At 46.2% G+C, this 22,500-nt stretch overlaps 2 protein-coding genes across 6 annotated transcripts in view; one reads left to right on the forward strand and one right to left on the reverse strand.

The window, feature by feature from the left end:
• Positions 1-8,972, reverse strand: part of LOC115364470 (CSC1-like protein 2) — a 44,527-nt gene extending 35,555 nt beyond the window's left edge. The window contains exon 1 of one of the 4 annotated variants that reach the window (XM_030059068.1): positions 8,772-8,972. The gene's annotated coding sequence lies outside the window, so the exon portion shown is untranslated. Of the gene's footprint in view, positions 1-2,579; positions 3,006-8,771 lie in introns of those variants that run through there. The other 3 variants (XM_030059076.1, XM_030059085.1, XM_030059061.1) reach the window with 3 other exon arrangements.
• Positions 8,973-13,840: 4,868 nt separating this feature from the next.
• alg13 (ALG13 UDP-N-acetylglucosaminyltransferase subunit) overlaps positions 13,841-22,500 on the forward strand; it is a 23,913-nt gene continuing 15,253 nt past the window's right edge. The window contains exons 1-9 of one of the 2 annotated variants that reach the window (XM_030054188.1): positions 13,841-14,137; positions 16,456-16,539; positions 17,005-17,055; positions 18,445-18,491; positions 19,368-19,440; positions 19,528-19,609; positions 19,845-20,010; positions 20,117-20,189; positions 22,133-22,247. In XM_030054188.1, coding sequence (XP_029910048.1) covers positions 14,018-14,137; positions 16,456-16,539; positions 17,005-17,055; positions 18,445-18,491; positions 19,368-19,440; positions 19,528-19,609; positions 19,845-20,010; positions 20,117-20,189; positions 22,133-22,247 — 811 coding nt within the window. In that variant the 5' untranslated portion in view covers positions 13,841-14,017. The remainder of the gene's footprint in view (positions 14,138-16,455; positions 16,540-17,004; positions 17,056-18,444; positions 18,492-19,367; positions 19,441-19,527; positions 19,610-19,844; positions 20,011-20,116; positions 20,190-22,132; positions 22,248-22,500) is intronic. The other variant, XM_030054105.1, reaches the window with a different exon arrangement.

A 22,500-nucleotide genomic window follows, 5' to 3' on the forward strand; every position in this document is an offset into this window, starting at 1 on the left:
GCTACCTCCATCCAACCAACACTGCAGCCGACATCTGGGACTGTGTGGGACACTTGGTGTGAAAGAGGGTGGTAGGACATTGAGTGCACTCAAATCAGTTTAGTTTCATTTCCTTTTACATTTTCTTTTGTTAATTTGAACTTTGAAATTCCTGAGATCTCTGAGTTTTTTCAGTTGTACTTACCTGTTGTGGGTCAAAAGAAAAAAAGAGAGGACATTTTATATGTGAAACAAGGTTGAATAATATGTATATAGTGAATAATATTGATGCTTTTGTTGGACAGGATTCATTCCATTATTATTGAACTGTTGACAAGTATCCTGGGAAAAAAAGAAAAGAAAAGATATATATATTTTTTGCACTTTTTTCCTCTTTCTACATAAATACTTACCTTAAGCAAAGAAACTTTGTTGTGGTTTGAATTACTGGGGTGGATGTTCCATGTCTATTTTTTGCAGTCAGGCAATATTAATGATAACCAACCTCTTCATCGAATCTAGATTTAGATACCAGACCCCTGTTCCTGTTCATTCTTTAAGGTAAGAGGTTTGTGGGGTTACATGTTGATTTATTAAATGTTCATTTCAATGTACAGATGCAAACAAATTAACAAATTAATTAAATCAATGGCCTAGGAAACTCATAAAGACTAAACAAATTAATAACGATTAATAGGCTAATTAATAACTGAAAATATTAACACATTAATAACAAGAACAAAGTTACAGCCGCACATCTCCCTGGAAAATCTGACAGGTAGCCTGCTGTCCGTGGTGCTGAATCTGCCTCAGCAGGTACTGTCCGTGGTGCTGAATCTGCCTCAGTAGGTACTGTCCGTGGTGCTGAATCTGCCTCAGCAGGTACTGTCCGTGGTGCTGAATCTGCCTCAGCAGGTACTGTCCGTGGTGCTGAATCTGCCTCAGCAGGTACTGTCCGTGGTGCTGACTCTGCCTCAGCAGGTACTGTCCGTGGTGCTGAATCTGCCTCAGCAGGTACTGTCCGTGGTGCTGAATCCCTTGAGGCATTTCATTCTCTTTATTATAGAAATTAAAGCTCCATAAAATTCACGGAGGATCTTGTTCAGCTCTTCTTTCCTTACAGGTGAGAAATCAGCTGTTTGCCCGGTGTTTGTCAGGTAGTCTTGGAGACATTTGACGGCCCAAGACGTTGACCGGGCCGTACCGGCTTCATTTCCTGACCTCTCCAGCTGATCCAGCTCTTCACTCGTCTCTCTCGCATATCTCTCCTTTTTCTCTTCTGTCTTGTCTTCCTCGTTCAGCCGTTTATCCAAACTTACGTCGCCAAATAAATCAAAACTGACAACAAAATGGTCCATTTTGCAGACTAACAAAGTTGACAGCGGCTTTTGATGCGTGTTTCAGTGAAACGTTTTGTGTTGCCATGGAAACCACACAGACTCAGATCCAGATCCACACAGATCCAGGCACAGAACCACAGTCGGCGCGGCTCAAACAGACCAGCCTGGAGCAGGTACAGGTGTGTCAGCTAGCAGTAAACTGTCAACGTGCACAGAAGATAACCTGGCTGGTGCTGTTTTTATATGCAAGGCCTCTGAAGCCTCAATAAAACTCTGGAGCCACACATTATTTCTCAGAATTTTTTTAGATGCAAGTAAAATTGGTATTTTAACCGAAATCCCCCTGACTGAATCGATATCGAATCGAAACAAAACCTTTTAATATCGAATCGATACCCCGCCCTACTCATGACCTCAGAGACACTCACATAAAGCTGCATCAGAGACACTGTGCTGCAATAACACACACACACACACACAGACACACACACACACACAGACAGACACACAGATAGACAGACACACACACTCACTCACACACACACACACACACACACACACACACACACACACACACACACACAGACACACACACACACTCACACACACAGAGAGAGATAGACAAACAGACACACACACACACACACACACACACAGATAGACAGACACACACACACACACACACACACACACACACACACACAGATAGATAGACACACACACACACACAGATAGATAGACACAAACACACACACACACACAGATAGATAGACACAAACACACACACACACACACACACACACAGACACACATACACACACACACAGATAGACACACACACACACACAGTTATTGTCATTTTTTTTCCATGTCATCTTGAGAATCGTTAGCGCAAATGTGTATGGGCCAGCCCTGACCCAGTGTGTGTGTGTGTGTGTGTGTGTGTGTGTGTGTGTGTGTGTGTGTGCTGAGTCACATGACCACTGGCTCATCTCTCAGCGTCTGCAACCGCTCGCCCACAGCTGCAGCACTGTGATAAGCTCTGTGTGTGTGTGTGTGTGTGTGTGTGTGTGTGTGTGTGGTTACAGTGACGTTAACAGCTTCATTTTCCCTGAAGTTCTGCATCACTTCTAATAATCTGCACCAGAGACGAGGTGCACCCTCAGACACACATACACACCTACACACACCTCACTCACACACTCACACACACACACACACACACACACCTACACACACCTACACACACCTCACACACACCTGACACAGCTGCTGCGTTACTCTGTGCTCCTCTCAGTTGGTCTGATCTGCTCTGTTATCAGGTGTTAGGGTCCTCAGGTGTTAGGGTCATCAGGTGTTAGGGTCATCAGGTGTTAGGGTCCTCAGGTGTTAGGGTCATCAGGTGTTAGGGTCATCAGGTGTTAGGGTCATCAGGTGTTAGGGTCATCAGGTGTTAGGGTCCTCAGGTGTTAAGGTCATCAGGTGTTAGGGTCCTCAGGTGTTAGGGTCCTCAGGTGTTAGGGTCCTCAGGTGTTAGGGTCCTCAGGTGTTTGGGTTAGGGCTACCTGAGGCCTGTACCTGCAGCTGATCTGGGCTCAGTGAGGTCACTTCAGGTTAACCCTGCTGGGTTTTCTGTACCATGAAGGTGGTTTACTTTTTATCGGGGTACGTTGCCGTGGTAACATACACTGAACACCTCACCTGCTCCGGAGCAGGTGAAGTTCAGGATCAGAGCTCAGCAGGTAGAAAAGCCCCGCCCACTGACCAATCAGCTCTCTTGGAAAATGGCCTGCCCATTGGCTGAGAGCCCAGAGGATCCAGGTTCACAACTTGTGCTCCTTTTTTTCCAAGTTAGGCCGACGATTTTTTCCCCTTTCTTCTTCTTCTTTTATAAAATTAATAAATTTTTTAGACTTTTTATTTTAATTCTGTTTGTTTTCTCACATTTTTTTTCAAGTTTGAAGAGAAGAAGGAGTTCTTGTTTTTTTTTTTTTTTTTTTATTGTTGTTTTTTTCTCATGACTCTACACTGTCCAACCAGAAATTGATCTTGCAGACTGATGTAGTGATTTTTAAAAATATTTTGAAAATAAATGAGGGGAATTTAATTCAGAGGGTTAAATAAAAGCCTGATAAAATCCAGGCCAGCCTCTGGGCTCCTTCAGGTTTCCATTAGTTTGCTCATATTTAGTATTTAGGCTGGCTGCCCTGAAAAGTCCACATGAGAGTTGGTGCCAAATGTTTTACAGTCTTTAAGTGACAGTGAAATAATATTTTAACCAGCAGAATAAACACGAGGCGTCAGATGCTTTATAAAATGAAATATCAAAATCAGTTGAATCAAAGTGATGATTCTGCTGAAGCTCAAACTGAGGGTAGCGGCCCAGCGAGGGTCGCCCCTCACTGTGAGAGAGGGCCAGTTCCTCTGCAGGAGTGTACGGCTGAGTGGGAGACACATTCATTTACTGAACACACAAATGTTACTGCAGTCAGATCTACTCGTGCCGTCATGGAGGGGAAGTCAGATTATAATCCCACTAATTTACACATTGACACAGACGGCAATGTTTTCCCAGCATTCCTTGCGGCTTCAACTGTGTTGCTTTTTGCCTGGATGATGGATTTATATTCCTCGTATTTATTTCAGATTATTGTCTGCTCCTCCGTTGTAAAGTATGCGGCTCAGGTGGATTTTTCCTTGTCTGTGATTGGTCGTATGCAGCAAACTCCGCCCTTTTTCTGTGAGCGCATAGATCTAGATTGGAAAAGCCTGGGTTCAGTCAGCGAGCTGAAGCTTCATGGGACTGAACATCAGGAGGGAGGATGTCTGGTTAAGAGAAGCCAGAAAACTAAGAGAAACCCCGGGGATGATAATCCAGCTGCTGGGACAGGGGACAGGTGTTTGGTGTTTCTGTCCCGGGACAAACTGAAGCCTTTAAACCTTTTGGGTCGATCGTGTGTTTGAATGTGTCTCAGAGACGCAGTCTGACGGGACCCGGGCAGCAGAAACTGCTGTGGGTGAGGCGGCCATGTTGGCTCAGAGGCCGCGGGACGTCCTGTCCTATCAGGCGGCAGCAGCTTCCTGCGTGTCAGCTGATAACAGACAAACCCACTGAGCGTGTGGGCGTTCAAGGAAAACCTACATTTTTCTCGCATATTTTACAGATATAACACCGTTTTGTTTCCCAGCAGAGGCTCTGGTTCACGAGCTGGAGCCAGTTTAGGGCCCATGACTCTCCACCATCAACAACCTCCTCCTTCAGTAAACTCAATTCCAAAACATCTGTTTTACAGGATCGCATGTGAACGCATCATGACAACATAATAATAATAATATGTCTTCTGCCCATGCTCGTGTTTACTTTGCTACGATCCAGTTATTATTACGCTGGGCTTTTAGTAGAAGAAGAAAACACCGTGACTTTCAGGAAGTGATGTCACATCAGGCTGGATTACAGATTACAGATTACAGTGACAGCTCTCTGTAATCTGAGGCAACACTTCATTCATGATTCATTAATGATGCATTCATGAACCCTTCCATTAATGATTAATGATTCATAAACAATTTTATTATGTTGTTATCAGTGACCACAGCCTGGCTGCTACCACTGGCTCACCACACACACACACACACACACACACACACACACACACACACACACACGTTTCCTCCTCCTCATCAGGTTATTGAACGTGGCTAAATCAGTCCATCGTTGGTCAATAAGTTGATTGATTGTTTCCTCAAACCGCCTGTCTGCCTCTTTAACTTGAAGAACGACTGAAACTGTTAATCCAGGCTCAGAATTATAATCTGTTAATGTCAATACACAAACTGATGACTCAGCTCAGGTCAGGGGTCAGGGGTCAGGGGTCACGCACATGAACCCAAACATGAGAGAACGTGTCACTCAAACCATATTCATGTTTCAATCCTGTTTGTTGCCCCGGCAACGTCACTCAGACCAGGTGTGATGTCCTGCAGGTGGATCTCACCTGGACGCTCCTCCTTACAAAATAAAAGCCTGCACTCTCCACTTCATCTGTTCCCTGTTCTGTCTGAGTGTGTGTGTGTGTGTGTGTGTGTGTGTGTGTGTGTGTGTGTGTGTGTGTGTGTGTGTGTGTGTGTGTGTGTGTGTGTGTTGGGCTGGTTGTCAGCAGCATGTAAACCGCACACGCAGAGCAGGAAACCAGAGAGCTGCCAACCAGGGGCTCTTCATCACAGTCTTCATCACAGTCTTCATCACAGTCTTCATCACAGTCTTCATCACAGTCTTCATCACAGTCTTCATCACAGTCTTCATCAGGCTTGGGTCAGGGTCAGTCAGTCGTACAAACGTCAACACAACACACACACACACACACACACACACACACGCACAACACCACAATGGGGAGTTTAAGCAACAGCAGATTGTGCGGCGGCTACGGTAAACGGAAATGGCTCTGCGCTCTGCTGATGGAGACTTGAGCCGTCGTGCCGGCGCTGTCTGCCGCAGCCTGATCCTGATCCTGATCCTGATCCTGATCCTGATCCTGATCCTGATCCTGATCCTGATCTACAACGGAGAAAGGATCATTCTCACGTAGTCGCTACAACGCGTGATACAGGTGAGTCAGTTAAATAGTTTTCCTCATATTTCTGAAATTAAATGTGTTCTTGCACGTCATGCAGGTCACGCACTGAACTGTCCCTTCACACTCCGATCAGATGTGTGCTTAATTGTCAACAATTAATTATTATTATTAATATATTATTATTATTATTAATTAAATCTTTAAATTATTGTCCGAAATGCACACTTCTTTCCGTTTTGCTCTCTACCTGCACTTTATAATGACAATACATTTGAATAGCAAAAAAACTTGAAAGCACTCACTATGAGTGTAACACTTTTTATGAATAAAACTGCACAGCGTTGACGCTGAGGAAAACGCTGTCGTGGCAGTTTGTAATGACTGCTGTGGATTTGACAGCTACAGCGAGAGCGTCGGGAGAGAGACACTTCTGGCTGCAGCAGCCAACGCACAATCTGCCTTTGCTTAAACTCCACAATATCTCCTTCAGGCTGCCACCCAGCAGAGATAATTACACAGCACTCCTGTCTGTTGGCCAGAGCCTCCATCACCATCATCATCATCATCACCATCATCATCATCATCATCACCATCATCATCATTACCATCACCATCATCATCATCATCACCACCATCATCACCACCATCATCATCATCATCATCATCACCATCATCATCATCATCACCACCATCATCACCACCATCATCATCATCATCATCACCATCATCACCATCACCATCATCACCATCATCACCCCATCATCATCATCATCATCACCATCATCATCACCACCATCATCACCACCATCATCATCATCATCATCATCATCACCATCATCACCACCATCATCACCACCATCATCACCACCATCATCACCACCATCATCATCATCATCATCATCATCATCATCATCACCATCATCATCACCAACATCACCACCATCATCACCACCATCATCATCACCATCATCACCATCATCATCATCATCACCATCATCACCATCATCATCACCATCATCATCATCACCATCATCACCATCATCATCATCATCATCATCACCAGCTGATGGAGATCAGGCTCTTCATCTGATGCTGTTGCAGCATCTCTAGAGGAAGACGATGATGATGATGATGATGATGGTGATAGAACATGAAGCATCAATGCTGACCTGCCTCCTGCAGACAGACAGACAGGCTGACAGACAGGCTGACAGACAGGCTGACAGACAGAGAGACAGGCAGACAGACAGACAGACGAGGAGAGAGAAACCTCTGGACTGTTCTGCCTCTGAGGTCACCTGAAAGAGACGACCAACTAAAAACACACCACAGACACACTGACAGAGGTGTGTGTGTGTGTGTGTGTGTGTGTGTGTGTGTGTGTGTGTGTGTGTGTGTGTGTGTGGGCCCTGAGCACACAGCGCAGTGAGGAAGACGACCTCACACCTTCCTCATTGGTACCTGCAGCTCGTCCTGCCACACGTTCCCTGAGCTTCAGCCCACAGCTCGCCGCGGGACGGGGACGCCTGTCCCGCTGCCGCTGCCGCTCTCCAAGGTGACGGGCCCACATCCCGAACCAGAGCTCAGGTACGACCCGCGGGCTAAAACACACACACACTCCGAAAGACCACAGGACCCCGACAGGACCAGCAGGGCTCGGGCCCTCACGCCGCTCGGCCCCTCACGCCGCTCGGCCCCTCACGCCGCTCGGCCCCTCACGCCACTCAGGTGAAGCTGCACCTCCAACACGCGACGCTCCACCTGAACACTCAGTTTGAACAGTGCGCTGCACTCACACCGTGTTTGTGGTTCAGCACAGAACCAGAACCAGAACTGTTCTCCACGTCAGAGAACCCATCCAGGTGAACACACACACACACACACACACACACACACACACACGCAGGGTGAATATTTTGGAGAGGAGGTTGTAGGCCCTGTAACCAATATAAACAAAATCTCAATCCTGTTTAGAGAGCAGAGACACACCTCCCTGACACACACACACACACACACACACACACACACACACACACACACACACACACACACACACTATTTCCCATACAGTGGCTGAGCAGCTTGCTGACGTTTCATCAACATCAAACTGCACCTGAGAACCTGGAGCTTCCCCATGTGTACCAGCAGCATGGTCATGTCCACACACACACACACACACACACACACACACACACACACACACACACACACACACACACACACACACACACAGGTGCATAAACATGAAGCTGCTCAGCTTTTACATAGAACTGAATACATAAATACGTTACATCTGACAATCTACCTGCATTAAAATTCCATAAAAGGAAAATAATAAATAATTATATACATAAAAATGTAAAATATTATAACAAATCAAATATTTTTAAAAATCCAAAATTAAATGATAAATAATGATGAAAATGCTAAATAAAAAATTAAGGCTTAATAAAATTAGCTTGGATAAAAATTAAGTCTATTTATAAAAAAGGAAATAAACGGTAAAATAACAAAAAAAAATTGAAATAAAATTGCATTACAGTGAGAGCGGTGTGTCTGCAGTGGGGATGGGCGGCTGCTGTCTGACAGATCTGTGTGTCAAATCTCAGTACAGTGAAGGGCACACACACACACACACACACACACACACACACACACACACACACACACACACACACACACACACACACACACACACAGAGACAAAGCCACATTTGTCGTGTGGAGGATTCTGCGTACAGAACATTATATAACATCCAAAATGCGGCGGGCCGCAGCGCGCAGCAGGGCCGACACCGAGCCGAGCCGAGCAGCGCCGGGCCGGGCCGGGCCGGGCCGGGCCGCCGGGCCTGGCCGCCACAGAGGCTCACCTTACCTGAACATCCGAACCGGACCGGGCCGTCCCCCCCCCCGCCTGGTCTGCGGGTCTTCCCCAAAACGAGAACCGTTCCGTCCGGAGCGCAGGACAGGGCCGACAGGAGCGCGGCGGTCCGCCCGGAGCGGAGCGCAGAGGAGCGGGTCAGACTGCCTGCTGGAGCCGCAGAGCCAAAATGGAGGACAGACGGGAGCTCCGGGAATAGAAACAGCCCGCTGGCCGGCTGCTGCACACCCGCCGCTCACCGCCAGAGGGCGCCACACGGCCACTTCCGCTGGCCCTTCACAGTAAACGTCCCTCATCGCACTGAACGAACAGTGACGCAAAGTTATTATTCTTTATACAGGTTACTCTTTTTTCTGTATAATCTGATAATCTTATTATTATTATTTTTATTGTAATATATTTTATTATTGTTGTTAATGGTATTAACTGTAGTGGCAGTATCAGCAGTAGCAGTAGTATAAGTTTATAATATAATGTTAAACATTAGAGTGTTTTAATATAGTGGCAGTGAGCTGAGAGACCCCCCCCCCCCCCCCCCCCCCCCCCCCCCCCCCCCCCCCCCCCCCACACACACACACACACACACACGGAGTCAGTGCGCCCCCTGCCGGCCTCAGCTGCTCCATGACACTTTGTTCCTCAGCTGAGCTGCTGATGTTTAATGATGACGTCAGAGTGACAGGATGACCAGCCGCCCGGAGGAGGAAGACAAAACACAACGAACATGAGAGTTTAATCCTGAGAGAGAGAGAGAGAGAGAGAGAGAGAGAGAGAGAGAGAGAGAGAGAGAGAGAGAGAGATAATTATTATTAAAATACCACCACGTCAAGCACTCTGTTCACCCGTCACTGAGCAAACTGGATTTGAACGTGACAAACATCCAGTTTCCCTCCTCAACCTGCACACATTTTTTTTTTTTTTTTTTGTCTTTTATTTGTCCAGGTAAGCTTGTAGAGCATGTCAAAAAATAAAATACAAAACATTCAAGTGGATTTGCAAAAGTGCCAAAACAAATTAAAAAAAAAAAAAAAAAAAAAGCAAACAAAAGAAAAGAAAAACTTACAGCGAGCCGGCTGGGCTGCACGCCTCACTGCTGGGATTACCCACAATTCAAAGCAATAAATGAATATGAAGGATTTAAGGGAAATATAAATGTTTCCGTCTCCACCACCAGGTGGAGACAAAACACCGCTGATGGCAGAGCCGCCGCTTCAGGAGCGCTGGGCTGCTGGCGCACCAACAGCAGGGCTGCTGGAGATACAGGGTTAGTAGTACCAGCAGCAGTAGTTTTAGCTGATGTACTTGCAGTAGTAGTTTTAGCTGATGTACTTGCAGTAGTAGTTTTAGCTGATGTACTTGCAGTAGTAGTTTTAGCTGATGTACTTGCAGTAGTAGTTTTAGCTGATGTACTTGCGGTAGTAGTAGTAGTTTAGCAGTAATTGTACACGGTATTGGCAGCAGTAGTAGATGTAGTGGTGGTGCTTATTAATATGTAAAGTTTTAATTCAAGAAAACTGAAAGACATTGAATGCAGCAATGTTTTTCATTGAGATCACCAAAAAGCTGCTGCTCTTTACACACGCACACACACACACACACACACACACACACGTTTGTATGTATGTATGTCTATATATAGAGAGATAAATATGTGTATAGATGTAAAGCCTATATAGATATAGATATGTATATCTCCCACATTTTGGATGAATACTCTCCACTGATTGGCCAACAGGTAAAACTGTGTACTAGTTTAAACACTGTTCTAAATCATCCGCTACCCAATCCATCCATCATCTTACACTATCCAGCTGCTATGCTATGCTAATGCATAATGAAGTGTGTGGGACGGTTTACAGGAACCACATCACACAGACAGGAAGTCCACAGTCCAAACAGAACACGCCGCCAGAGGAGGCTGAGGCGGGATGGCGTGGGACTGACCAATCAGACGTCGTCGTGAGAGACGGTGACATCAGGAAGGCAGAGCCCGAGCAGCTGGAGAAACACCATGGCAACAGGAGGGTCAGGGGCCGTGACTCCCAAACTGAGAGAGGAGCCTCAGCAGAGTGCAGTCCTCACACACACACACACACACACACACACACACACTCAGAGTCCCTCCCTCAGCTCCAGTCTGTCCAGTCTGACCAGTTCAGCTCAGCAGCTCGGACATAACTTCCACCTTTTAACAGAGTTTATAATGTTCAGTTTGTGTTGACGTTGTGCAGAATGTCCCTTTAATTCTGTGTTTATTACTGAGGTTGTAGTTTGCAGGTCTGCTACTGGACTGCATTATACTGAGAGGGGTTTCCAGTTTTTTGTCCTCCCTATTTATACACAATGAGGAGGGACAGAATAGTGGAAACAGCTGTCAGTAAAGTGCAGCACTAACTATGAGCTCAATGCCAAACATAGAAGTGAATGAACACCTCTGTTACCGTGACAACAAGACAAACTGAGCATTATAGGCAGCAGGAGAGGAAACTGTATGGGACAACAGCTGGACTGGATTACAGTCCCCTCCAAAAGTATTGGAACAGTGAGGCCAATTCCTTTATTTTTGCTATAAACTGAACACATTTGCGTTTGGCATCAAAAGATGAATATGAGACAAGAGATCAACATTTCAGCCTTCATTTCCAGATATTTACATCTGTTAGGGTTAGGGTTAGGGTAACCCTAACCCACTGCTTGTGATGTGCGTTGCTTGGTTTAATAGTCTTCATCTTATAATTTCAGATGGTCTGCAATGCTGACTGTCTGATCAGCAATGTTGTGGCAAAGTGGCCTGGCTCAGTCCATGACTCCCGAGTCTGTCGGACCTCCAGAATCTATCAGCACCTATCACAAGGTGAGCCACACAACCTCTATTAATAACCACTTTTTACATCATGGCTGTGTCAAGAATGTCACTCTATTTATGAGGTTGTGATGACGAGATTTTGTATTGACAGGTGAATTCTCTGGTGTGTTGCTGGGGGACAGGGGGTCTGCCTGCCAGCCTTTTCTCCTGACACCACAGACCCCCAGGGAGCACAGCAGGCCTACAGTCCTGCCCATGCCAGGACAAGGGCCAGGACTGAAATGACCTTTGGCCTCCTGAAGGCACGCTTTTCACTGTCCTCAGGACTTAAGGGTCAGCCCTTTGAGGGCATGTGACATCACTGTGGCCTGTGCTGTCCTCCACAGTGTGGCCTGCCTGAGGAAGGAGAGGGCCCCCAGAGTGCCATCACACAGACTGGGACAATCCTGCATCTTCCCTGATGACGACAGTGGTCGGCTGCTCAGGGACCAACATGTGTTAAATTATTTTAGTAAACATTCATGCTTTAAATTTAAGTTAAATATGTCCTGCAGTGGCAGAGATGCCTGCTGTGAATTTCAGTTAAATATGGCCTGCATTGGCAGAGAATTTTTTTTTTCTTTTTTAAATTCAATTTAAATTGATTTGGCCTCTTATGTCGTTTGTGCTGTATACTGTGTGTATACAAGCTTGCTACTGCATCCATTCATTTGTCTGTTCATTTGTTGTGTATGGATTTGTCCTGCATTTATTTCAGTGTGCAGACATGTAGGGTGTATTACATACAGACCTTTGAATGTGTCTTTATTCTTGTGTTGTATAATATGCTTTGATTCTGTGCTTTCTATCATGTAGAGTCACTGTGTGAAGGAGCTGATGGTTTACCTGCTTTGATTTATCCTTATTCAATACAGGAACATCATGTTACTCTTTGATGTGTATTTATATTTATATGGGATGTGTATTTTATAGTCTATGGGAAACTGTACATTATCTAATGCAGGGGTGGGCAATCATGTGCCATGGAGGGCCGAGAGGCTGCAGGTTTTCTTTCCAACCAAAAACCACACCAGCTGATTTCACTGATTAGTTCCTGCTCTCTGCTTGAAGGTGAGGTAATCAGTGAAATCACCTGGAGGAGTTTTTGGTTGGAAAGAAAACCTGCAGCCTCTCAGCCCTCCATGGCACATGATTGCCCACCCCTGATCTAATGATTGCAACATCTAAAATCATCATTTATCATCAAATTAATGATCACAAATGTTTAAATAATGACAGGGGGTCTAGTTTCGACACCTTCCTAAAATAATCGCCTAAGTCATTTTTTTTTTTTTTTTTTGTCAAAAATTAGTTTTTTGCCTAAATCATCTCCTCTTGATGCTGGCCACCTCTGGTAAAATCGCCAGCATCAGAACAGGTCATGCCATTCTACCCCTGAAGTATAACTGCCTAAATCAAGAGTGTGTCAAAACTGTGACTTCGGTAGTTTTATTTTGCCTAGGGCAAAAAAAAAAAGTAACTTAGGCAATTTTATGTTTTTAGGCTATTTTAAGCGTTTCAAGATGGCAGCGGTATCAAGAAGAAAGAAAATTTTCTCTGCCAGTGAAGTTATTTCAATGATCCAGGGCTCATCCTCACTTGGTAAGTGAAGAGGTTTAGTATAACATTGGCATATAAAATATCACAATTGCCTAAGTCAACAAAGGCATGTTCAGAAATTTGCCTAAGTCATTTATTTCTGTTATGTTACATAACTGACTGACATTGTTTTTAGTATGTCAGTAGTCATCTTTTTTTTATATAACATTTTTGAGTGAAATTATCAATAAATATAGTTAATTTTTGGTGAATTTATTTGTGTCTCTTGAAAAACCTGAAAAAATGACTTAGGTGATTATTTTAGGAAGGTGTCGATGTGATAATCATGTGTAGTGGGCAGTGGAATAACTTTTAGTTTCCGTTTGTGGTGACTGCTGACTGAGATAAGGGATAAGATTAAATAAATCCTGGAAGTTAGCCTGGTCTGGAGCAGGCTAGTTCCACAGAATAAATCTCCATGGTAACTAATGTCATAACATATCCCACTCTCCACTATCCCACTTTGTGCAACCGGATCAAGGATAAATTAATCCAGGATAACCAAGATATACCGGCTTAATCCCTTATCCTAGTTTTGCGCAACAGGCCTCAGCAAACCAGCGAATCAAAAGGCAGAAAACAAACTGTGAGGCACGCGCCGGTGGGCGGGGCCTGCGCGTGATCAGAGCAGATTTGAATCACCTGTCCGCTCGTGCAGGAAACCGACAACTCCGCGCTTCAGTTGCGTGCGCGGAGAAAACAGGTGATAAATATCGAGCTACTATTTATTGCGATATTAATAAAACAACAACAACAACAACAACAACAACAACAACAACAACTAGAAGACAGAAGGATGCAGAAAGGACCGAAGAAATACTTCGTGAACATGGACGAGTACCTGGCCAGCCTCGCGCTCTACAGGAAGATGGTGGCGCGAGACGCGTCCAGTCTGTTCCGGGCCGTGTCCGAGCAGGTGAGCTAAGCTAACGGCTAACGGCTGGACCCGCGGCCTGCTCTGCTTCCTGCTGCTGGTTGATATGTTCTGCATGCTAACCTGTTGCTAGGTGGTTCCTCCGGGTATTGCTAGGTGGTTCCTCCAGGTGCTGCTGGGTGGTTCCTCCAGGTGCTGCTGGGTGGTTCCTCCAGGTGTAAAAAAAAAAAAAAAAAAAATCTAAACACACCAGAAAATTTTTAAACGAAGATTATTAAATGTTTTACTTTCAGTTATTGAAGAATCAGCAGCATCCTACTGTACACTTAGTACTAGTTACTAAGCTGTTGCTAAGGTGAAACCAGGTGGTTGCTAAGCTGTTTGCAGGTTGCTAAGGTGATACCAGGTGGTTGCTAAGCTGTTGTTAAGGTGATACCAGGTGGTTGCTAAGCTGTTTGCAGGTTGCTAAGGTGTTAACCTGGTTGCTAAGCTGTTGTTAAGGTGATACCAGGTGGTTTCTAAACTGTTGCTGAGGTGTTACTACCTGGTTGCTAAGCTGTTTGCTGGTTGCTAAGCTGTTGTTGAGGTGATACCAGGTGGTTGCTAAGCTGTTGTTGAGGTGATACCAGGTGGTTGCTAAGCTGTTGGCAGTGCGTCACTGGTTTAAATTCGGTGTGTGTGTGAAGCACAGAGCAGAGCAGAGAAACCAGAGAGACTCTCACTGAGCCGACTGACACTAAACAACAACTGACACACCGCCACAAGGTAAACAACAACAACTGACACACCGCCACAAAGTAAACAACAACTGACACACTGCCACAAGGTAAACAACAATTGACACACCGCCACAAGGTAAACAACAACTGACACACCGCCACAAGGTAAACAACAACAACTGACACACTGCCACAAGGTAAACAACAACTAACACACCGCCACAAAGTAAACAACAACTGACACACCGCCACAAGGTAAACAACAACAACTGACACACTGCCACAAGGTAAACAACAACTGACACACTGCCACAAGGTAAACAACAACTAACACACCGCCACAAAGTAAACAACAACTGACGCACCGCCACAAGGTAAACAACAACAACTGACACACCGCCACAAGGTAAACAACAACTGACACACTGCCACAAGGTAAACAATAACTAACACACCGCCACAAAGTAAACAACAACTGACGCACCGCCACAAGGTAAACAACAACAACTGACACACCGCCACTAGGTAAACAACAATTGACACACTGCCACAAGGTAAACAACAGCTGCCGCATCACAGCTGACCAACAGGGGGCAAGACTCAGATGCTATTCTTTCTCACAACAGAAAAATGTGTTATTGTGTTACAATGTTACTGTGTTACTGTGTGACCACATTACCATGTCACTGTGTCACCATGTTACTGTGTCACTGTGTTACTGTGTCACCACATCACCATGTTACTGTGTCCACGCTGTATCTATCACAACAGCAATATATTACCAGTTATGTCATTATACACTACTCACAAAAAGTTAGGGATATTTGGCTTTTGGGTGAAATTTATGGAAAATATAAAAAGTTCACACTACAGTGATATTATATCATGAAAGTAGGGCATTTAAGTAGAAGCATACACTGGTGATTTCCTCATCTCAAACAATTTCTTGAAACAAAAGCCAACAACAGTGGTGGGTATACCACAACAAAAAATGTCAGTGTCAATAACTTGTCATGTGCCCTTGAGCATCAATTACAGCTTGACAGCGACGTCTCATGCTGTTCACAAGTCGACTTATTGTCTGCTGAGGCATGGCATCCCACTCTTCTTGAAGGGCGGCCCTCAGGACATTGAGGTTCTGGGGTACAGAGCTCCGAGCCTCTACACGGCCACTCAGCTGATCCCATAGGTTTTCTATGGGATTCAGGTCTGAGAAAGTGCAGGCCACTCCATCTGAGGTACCCCAGTCTCCAGCAGCCGTTCCCTAATGATACGACCTCGATGAGCAGGAGCATCAAACACCTGATGTGAATTTTGCCGTTAAACTCCTTGTTAGAGAACAGCAACTTGTGCAAAAAGTACTGAAACATTGAACAGTTGGACATGTGCATTCAAAAGTTTACAGAAGGTCACATTAAGTTCACCTGGAAAGGTTAGAATGCATTTTAGGTTCATCCTGAAATTTCACCCAAAAGCCGAATATCCCTAACTTTTTGTGAGTAGTGTACAATCAAAAAGAATGTAGGTGTTTTTCTCCAGCTGTTTCCTGTTGTCAGAGGTAATACTGGTGTGTGTGTGTGTGTGTGTGTGTGTGTGTGTGTGTGTGTGTGTGTGTGTGTGTGTGTGTGTGTGTGCGCACAGCTGTACCACTCTCAGAGCTATCACCAGAAGATCCGGCAGGACTGTGCCAACTACATGAGAGCCAACAGGTGCAAGTTTGAGCCGGTGAGTCTCAGTTTCACTTAAACTTTCTTTGTATCATCCCAGCGGCCCTGAGACATTGTGCAGGTGAGCTCCAGGTGAGCTCCAGGTGAGCTCCAGGTTCCAGAACACCACTGTTGAGTTGCTTCTCAGACTGGGACAGGGCGGGACATGACATCATAATGACATCACTCCAAAATGTCAGTGGAGCAAACGGAGGAATTTAAAGTTTACAGATGAAATTAATTAAAATCATCTGTTGCTGATAAAGTTATTTAAATATGACCAGAGCCTAACCCTAATATTAGCTTAACATATGGTTAGCTTGCTGAAGCATGATGATGAACTAAAGTAGGTAGAAACAAACACAGCAGAAGATGAAAGTGGTAAATTCTCAGCTGTGTTCCGTTAAGCCCTAACCCGTACCTGTACCCGTACCTGTACCCGTACCCGTGAGTGTAAAAGCTCCTGTTGTGTGTTCTGTTGCAGTTTGTTGAAGGGTCATTTGACAAGTACCTGGAGCGTCTGGAGGACCCCAAGGTGAGCCGCCCCCTGACACCTCAGCCCGTGGAGCTCTCTTAAAGCTCTCTGATCCGTCTCAAACATGTCCAGACTGAAACAGGTGGGACGTGTGACGGCGCCCCCTGTTTCAGAGCGACTTCTTCCTCTGTGTGGAAAAACCACCTGAGACCTCTGATCCAAATGGAGCCAGAATAAATGACAGGCTGTACGCAGAACCTTTAAAGTATATCTGTGTTCTCAAACGCAGATTATTAAGATGGCACTCTGTAAAGTCTCAATTTTAAGCATTGCCAACTCCATGGACTTTTATTTTGAAATGGAGAACGGCTATTCCCTTCCATACTTATTAATCATAACAATAGAAATATGAATCATGCAGACTGTCTGATTATTAAAAAGAAAATAAAGAATTGAAGAATTTCACTGCTGTTTTACAGCTTTTAGTTTTATTGTTGTTAAATAGGAAAATCTTCGATCTGAAGGTAAACGCATTATTCAAAACAAGAACACCACACTTGACCAAACCAGAGGCTCAAATAAACAACCAATCACCACAAGGAGGCGTGGCTTCCCCTGTCCAATCACGTCTCGTGCACACGTGCCGTGCACTGCTGCTGTGCACGCTCACTACCCTCCTAACAAACTCACCCTGCGTTCCAAATCCCATACTTGTACTTTTTACTTTTAGTATGTACTGCAGCTGCCCTGACAAAGTATGCAGTGTAGTATGCAGTATGCATGTGTACTGACGTGATGTAGTATGCAGTATGCATGTGTACTGACGTGATGATGCTCACATGCAGTATTATTCCTCACAGTATAGTAACATGCATTTTTCTGTCAGTGTTATTTATGAAAACAGTTCCACGCAGGGCGTGGCCATATGTGGGCGTGGCCTGTACACGCAGCTCAGTCAGTGCCACGTAATGTCCGCTGTGCAAAGGATTGTGGGTCAGCATGGCCAGAGCAGCATGCTGACATGCAAACTGTGAAATCTGAGTGGATGTAGTAGAACATCCTGGTACTCTTGGCATACTGCATCTGACACACTGTGTACTGGGATGTACTCAATCTTTTTCTTGCATACTAAGTAGTATGGTAGTATGGGGACTGGAACGCAGGGCTGAGCTGCAGGAGGGTGGGAGGGGCTGAATCTCAGGTGGGAGGGGCTTGGAGGCGGAGCTGAATCTCAGGTGGGAGGGGCTTGGAGGCGGAGCTGAATCTCAGGTGGGAGGGGCTTGGAAAGCTGTTTGAGGTACAGTTTTTAATGAAAATCTGCTGATTCAACAAAATAACCCACAGAACATGATAAATGTTCATGGTGGCACTCGTTAACGTCAACACTGTGTGTGTGTGTGTGTGTGTGTGTGTGTGTGTGTGTGTGTGTGTGTGTGTGTGTGTGTGCAGGAGACGGTGGGCCAGGTGGAGATCAAAGCTCTGTCTCTGCTGTACAGGTGAGAGAACAGAGCATGAACATAAATATGTTTTTTTCAGACGTGTGGTGATGTTGCTGCTGGTTGTTCTTGTTGTTCTGCTGAGAACGTGTGTGGGGGACCGACAGAACGTTCTGCTGAGAACGTGTCGGGAACCGACAGAACGTTCTGCTGAGAACGTGTGGGGAACCGACAGAACGTTCTGCTGAGAACGTGTGTGGGGAACCGACAGAACGTTCTGCTGAGAACGTGTGTGGGGAACCGACAGAACGTTCTGCTGAGAACGTGTGTGGGGAACCGACAGAACGTTCTGCTGAGAACGTGTGGGGAACCGACAGAACGTTCTGCTGAGAACGTGTGTGGGGAACCGACAGAACGTTCTGCTGAGAACGTGTGTGGGGGACCGACAGAACGTTCTGCTGAGAACGTGTGGGGAACCGACAGAACGTTCTGCTGAGAACGTGTGTGGGGAACTGCTGTGCCCACAGCTCTGTGCGCGGCGCAGGGCAAACCTGTTTTCTCTTTGTTTTTTTTACTTTTTATTTTCAGTTTAGTTTGAATGAGTTGTTGAAGCAGGTTTGCTGCTTTAGCTTTCATTTCTTGAAAATGTTTAGTTTTATGAGTTTGATGGTTTCAGTCTTTCTGTAATTTGTGTGTGTGTGTGTGTGTGTGTGTGTGTGTGTGTGTGTGTGTGTGTGTGTGTGTGTTTGTCAGGGAGGGGGTTCAGACTGTCAGAAAAATCAAACCTCAGCAAAGCATCAAACCTTTAAACAGGAAGACACATGAACACCAGAGGAAACACACAAAGTCAGAAAGCCTGTCTTTCATTTTAATGTTTTTTCACACTGTGTGTGTGTGTGTGTGTGTGTGTGTGTGTGTGTGTGTGTGTGTGTGCAGGCGCTGCTTCGTGATCTATCGTTACCCGGGGAAACCAGCCACAGTGATCACAGAGGATGAGTTCACTGACAAGGTGAGGGGAGCTGACCTCTGACCCCGGTGATGTCACACCCCTGCTGTGGTTGCTAAGCACTGAGTGTCTGTCTTGTGCGTTGCCTAGGTGATGCTGTGTTGCTCCAACAACGGTCACTACGACATCGTGTACCCCAGGAGCTACCCGGCGTCCGCAGCGCTCTGCCAGTGTGAGTGTGTGGCCCCGCCCCCTGTCCTCCCCTCACGCCCTGTCAGGTGCAGCCGCTCACCTGGGGGGGCGTGAGGGGAGGACAGGGGGAATCCTGATTGGCTCAGAGGTGATGATGCTTGTTGTCATGGAAACCTGTTTATTATACAGAAAAGCAGGAAAAATGTTTGCAGCAGAGAATATTTACCTGACTGCTGTGTGTGTGTGTGTGTGTGTGTGTGTGTGTGTGTGTGCAGCTATCTTGTATGAGCTGCTGTACACGCGTGTGTTTGGCGTGGACGAGGCCGACCTCCACCAGTCCATGGATGCCTTCCGGGTCGGAGGTCGTCGCTATAGAAACAGCCCATCAGCGTGCAGCGATGGGGACATGGGCTACGAGCTGCCTGAGGACCGCAGCCACAAGTACACACACACACACACACACACACACGTTTACAGTTCTTTCTTTCGTGCGCTGCGGCTCGTATGATGTCATGTGTGTGTCAGGTGTGTTTGTTTTGTCGTGCAGGGAGGAGGCGGAGGCGGGCGGAGCAGGAGCCGCTGCCGAGGACAAGGCCAGAGCCGGGACCGACGACAGCAAGGTACTGCAAGGGACAGGGCTTTTATTGTGAAAGGAGCAGCGTGTGAGAGGGCTTTTATCAAACCTGACAGCCTGCAGGTCAGTGTTGTGTCCAGCGGGGGCAGCACTGAGCTAAACAGCCTGCAGGTCAGTGTTGTGTCCAGCGGGGGCAGCACTGAGCTAAACAGCCTGCAGGTCAGTGTTGTGTCCAGCGGGGGCAGCACTGAGCTAAACAGCCTGCAGGTCAGTGTTGTGTCCAGTGGGGGCAGCACTGAGCTAAACAGCCTGCAGGTCAGTGTTGTGTCCAGCGGGGGCAGCACTGAGCTAAACAGCCTGCAGGTCAGTGTTGTGTCCAGCGGGGGCAGCACTGAGCTAAACAGAGCAGAATCTGTGTGGGTCAGTGGGGCTCAATGCTCTAAACTAGGGATGCACATTTTGAATTTTTTTTTATGACCGTTAACCGACGCCCTTTAACGATTAATAACCGTTAACCGATAAGATTTAAATGCCCTTCCATGCTGCCATTCCGACATTCCGTCATTCCGACATGCTGCCATTCCGACATACCACCATTTAGACATATCACCATCCCGAAATACCGCTATTCCGACACACAAACGTCCCACCATTCCGACAAGGCTTTCCATGTAAGGAAAGGTTGGAATCAGAGGGCCCTATCTTGCGCCAGACTCCCTAAACCCGCTATTTGCGGATTTAGGATTTAGGAAGAGGCGTTCCCCCGTAAAATTTGCTATCTTGTGCACCTCCCGCTATCCGCAAAACACCTCCTCTACCCGCTATATTATGCATAGGTGTGTTTTGGGCATTACGCCAGTTAAACCAATCAGTGTGCCAGGTGCCATTGCCTTTAAGGGCAGGCTGCGCTATCCTAAATCCTAAATCCTAAGAGAAATGTGGAGCTTCTGAAGCAGCGGAGGAGCAGGATTATCATCTACAGAGCCGACACTCTGCTCAGCCTCTGCAGCGCCCCCTGCAGGAGGAGCAGGATTATCATCTACAGAGCTGACACTCTGCTCAGCCTCTGCAGCGCCCCCTGCAGGAGGAGCAGGATTATCATCTACAGAGCCGACACTCTGCTCAGCCTCTGCAGCGCCCCCTGCAGGAGGAGCAGGATTATCATCTACAGAGGCGACACTGCTCAGCCTCTGCAGCGCCCCCTGCAGGAGGAGCAGGATTATCATCTACAGAGCTGACACTCTGCTCAGCCTCTGCAGCGCCCCCTGCAGGAGGAGCAGGATTATCATCTACAGAGCCGACACTCTGCTCAGCCTCTGCAGCGCCCCCTGCAGGAGGAGCAGGATTATCATCTACAGAGCCGACACTCTGCTCAGCCTCTGCAGCGCCCCCTGCAGGCGGAGCAGGATTATCATCTACAGAGCCGACACTCTGCTCAGCCTCTGCAGCGCCCCCTGCAGGAGGAGCAGGATTATCATCTACAGAGCTGACACTCTGCTCAGCCTCTGCAGCCTCTGGAACTCAGAATAACACACAGCTGCAGGATGGAGTGTGTGTGTGTGTGTGTGTGTGTGTGTGTGTGTGTGTGTGTGTGTGTGTGTGTGTGTCACTGAGGGATAATCACAGTGACATCATATCTGTGTTACGTTGGTTGAAACACTGAAATGCCTCTTTATGAGCCATGAAGTCACACATTCAGCAGAGGATCCAAAAATAAATCAAACTGAAGTTCAGGAGCTGAATCCTGTTTGTGTTTCCTCACTGGAGCCTTTTTTTTTTTTTACTACTCATGGAATCAAATCTGTGTTTAACCTTTTATAAACTTCATTTCATTTTATTTTTTTTATTTTTATTAGGGTTAATTTTGGATTTTTTATTCATTTATTATGTTGTTTTAATCTTCTCTGCCTGAAACAGTATAAATAATACAGATGAAACTGCCTTTCTCTCTCTGTGTGTGTGTGTGTGTGTGTGTGTGTGTGTGTGCAGCCCCCTGCAGAGCCCTCCTCCTCCAGACTGTCTCTGCCTTACAAAGTGCTGAAGTCTCTGGACACAGATCTGTACCGAAACCTGGAGTTTGACGTCTGGCTCGACTCCTGCAAAGGTGAGAAATAGAACAACAATAATAATAATAATAATTAGTACAAACCTCATAAAGCACGGAGAGAACAGAGGAGCCAGCGTGTGTGTGTGTGTGTGTGTGTGTGTGTGTGTGTGTGTGAGAGAATAATCCAGGCGCTCTCAGACGTGTTGATGTTGTGTGGCCGGGCCGGGTAACGGGTCGCTCTCTTGATCAGAATAAAGTTTCAGACACGAGTCAGAACCTCAAATGAAACTTTCCTTCCCAAAGAAAGTTT

Source organism: Myripristis murdjan, chromosome 1 (genome assembly GCF_902150065.1).
Source record: "Myripristis murdjan chromosome 1, fMyrMur1.1, whole genome shotgun sequence".
Taxonomy (NCBI): domain Eukaryota; kingdom Metazoa; phylum Chordata; class Actinopteri; order Holocentriformes; family Holocentridae; genus Myripristis; species Myripristis murdjan.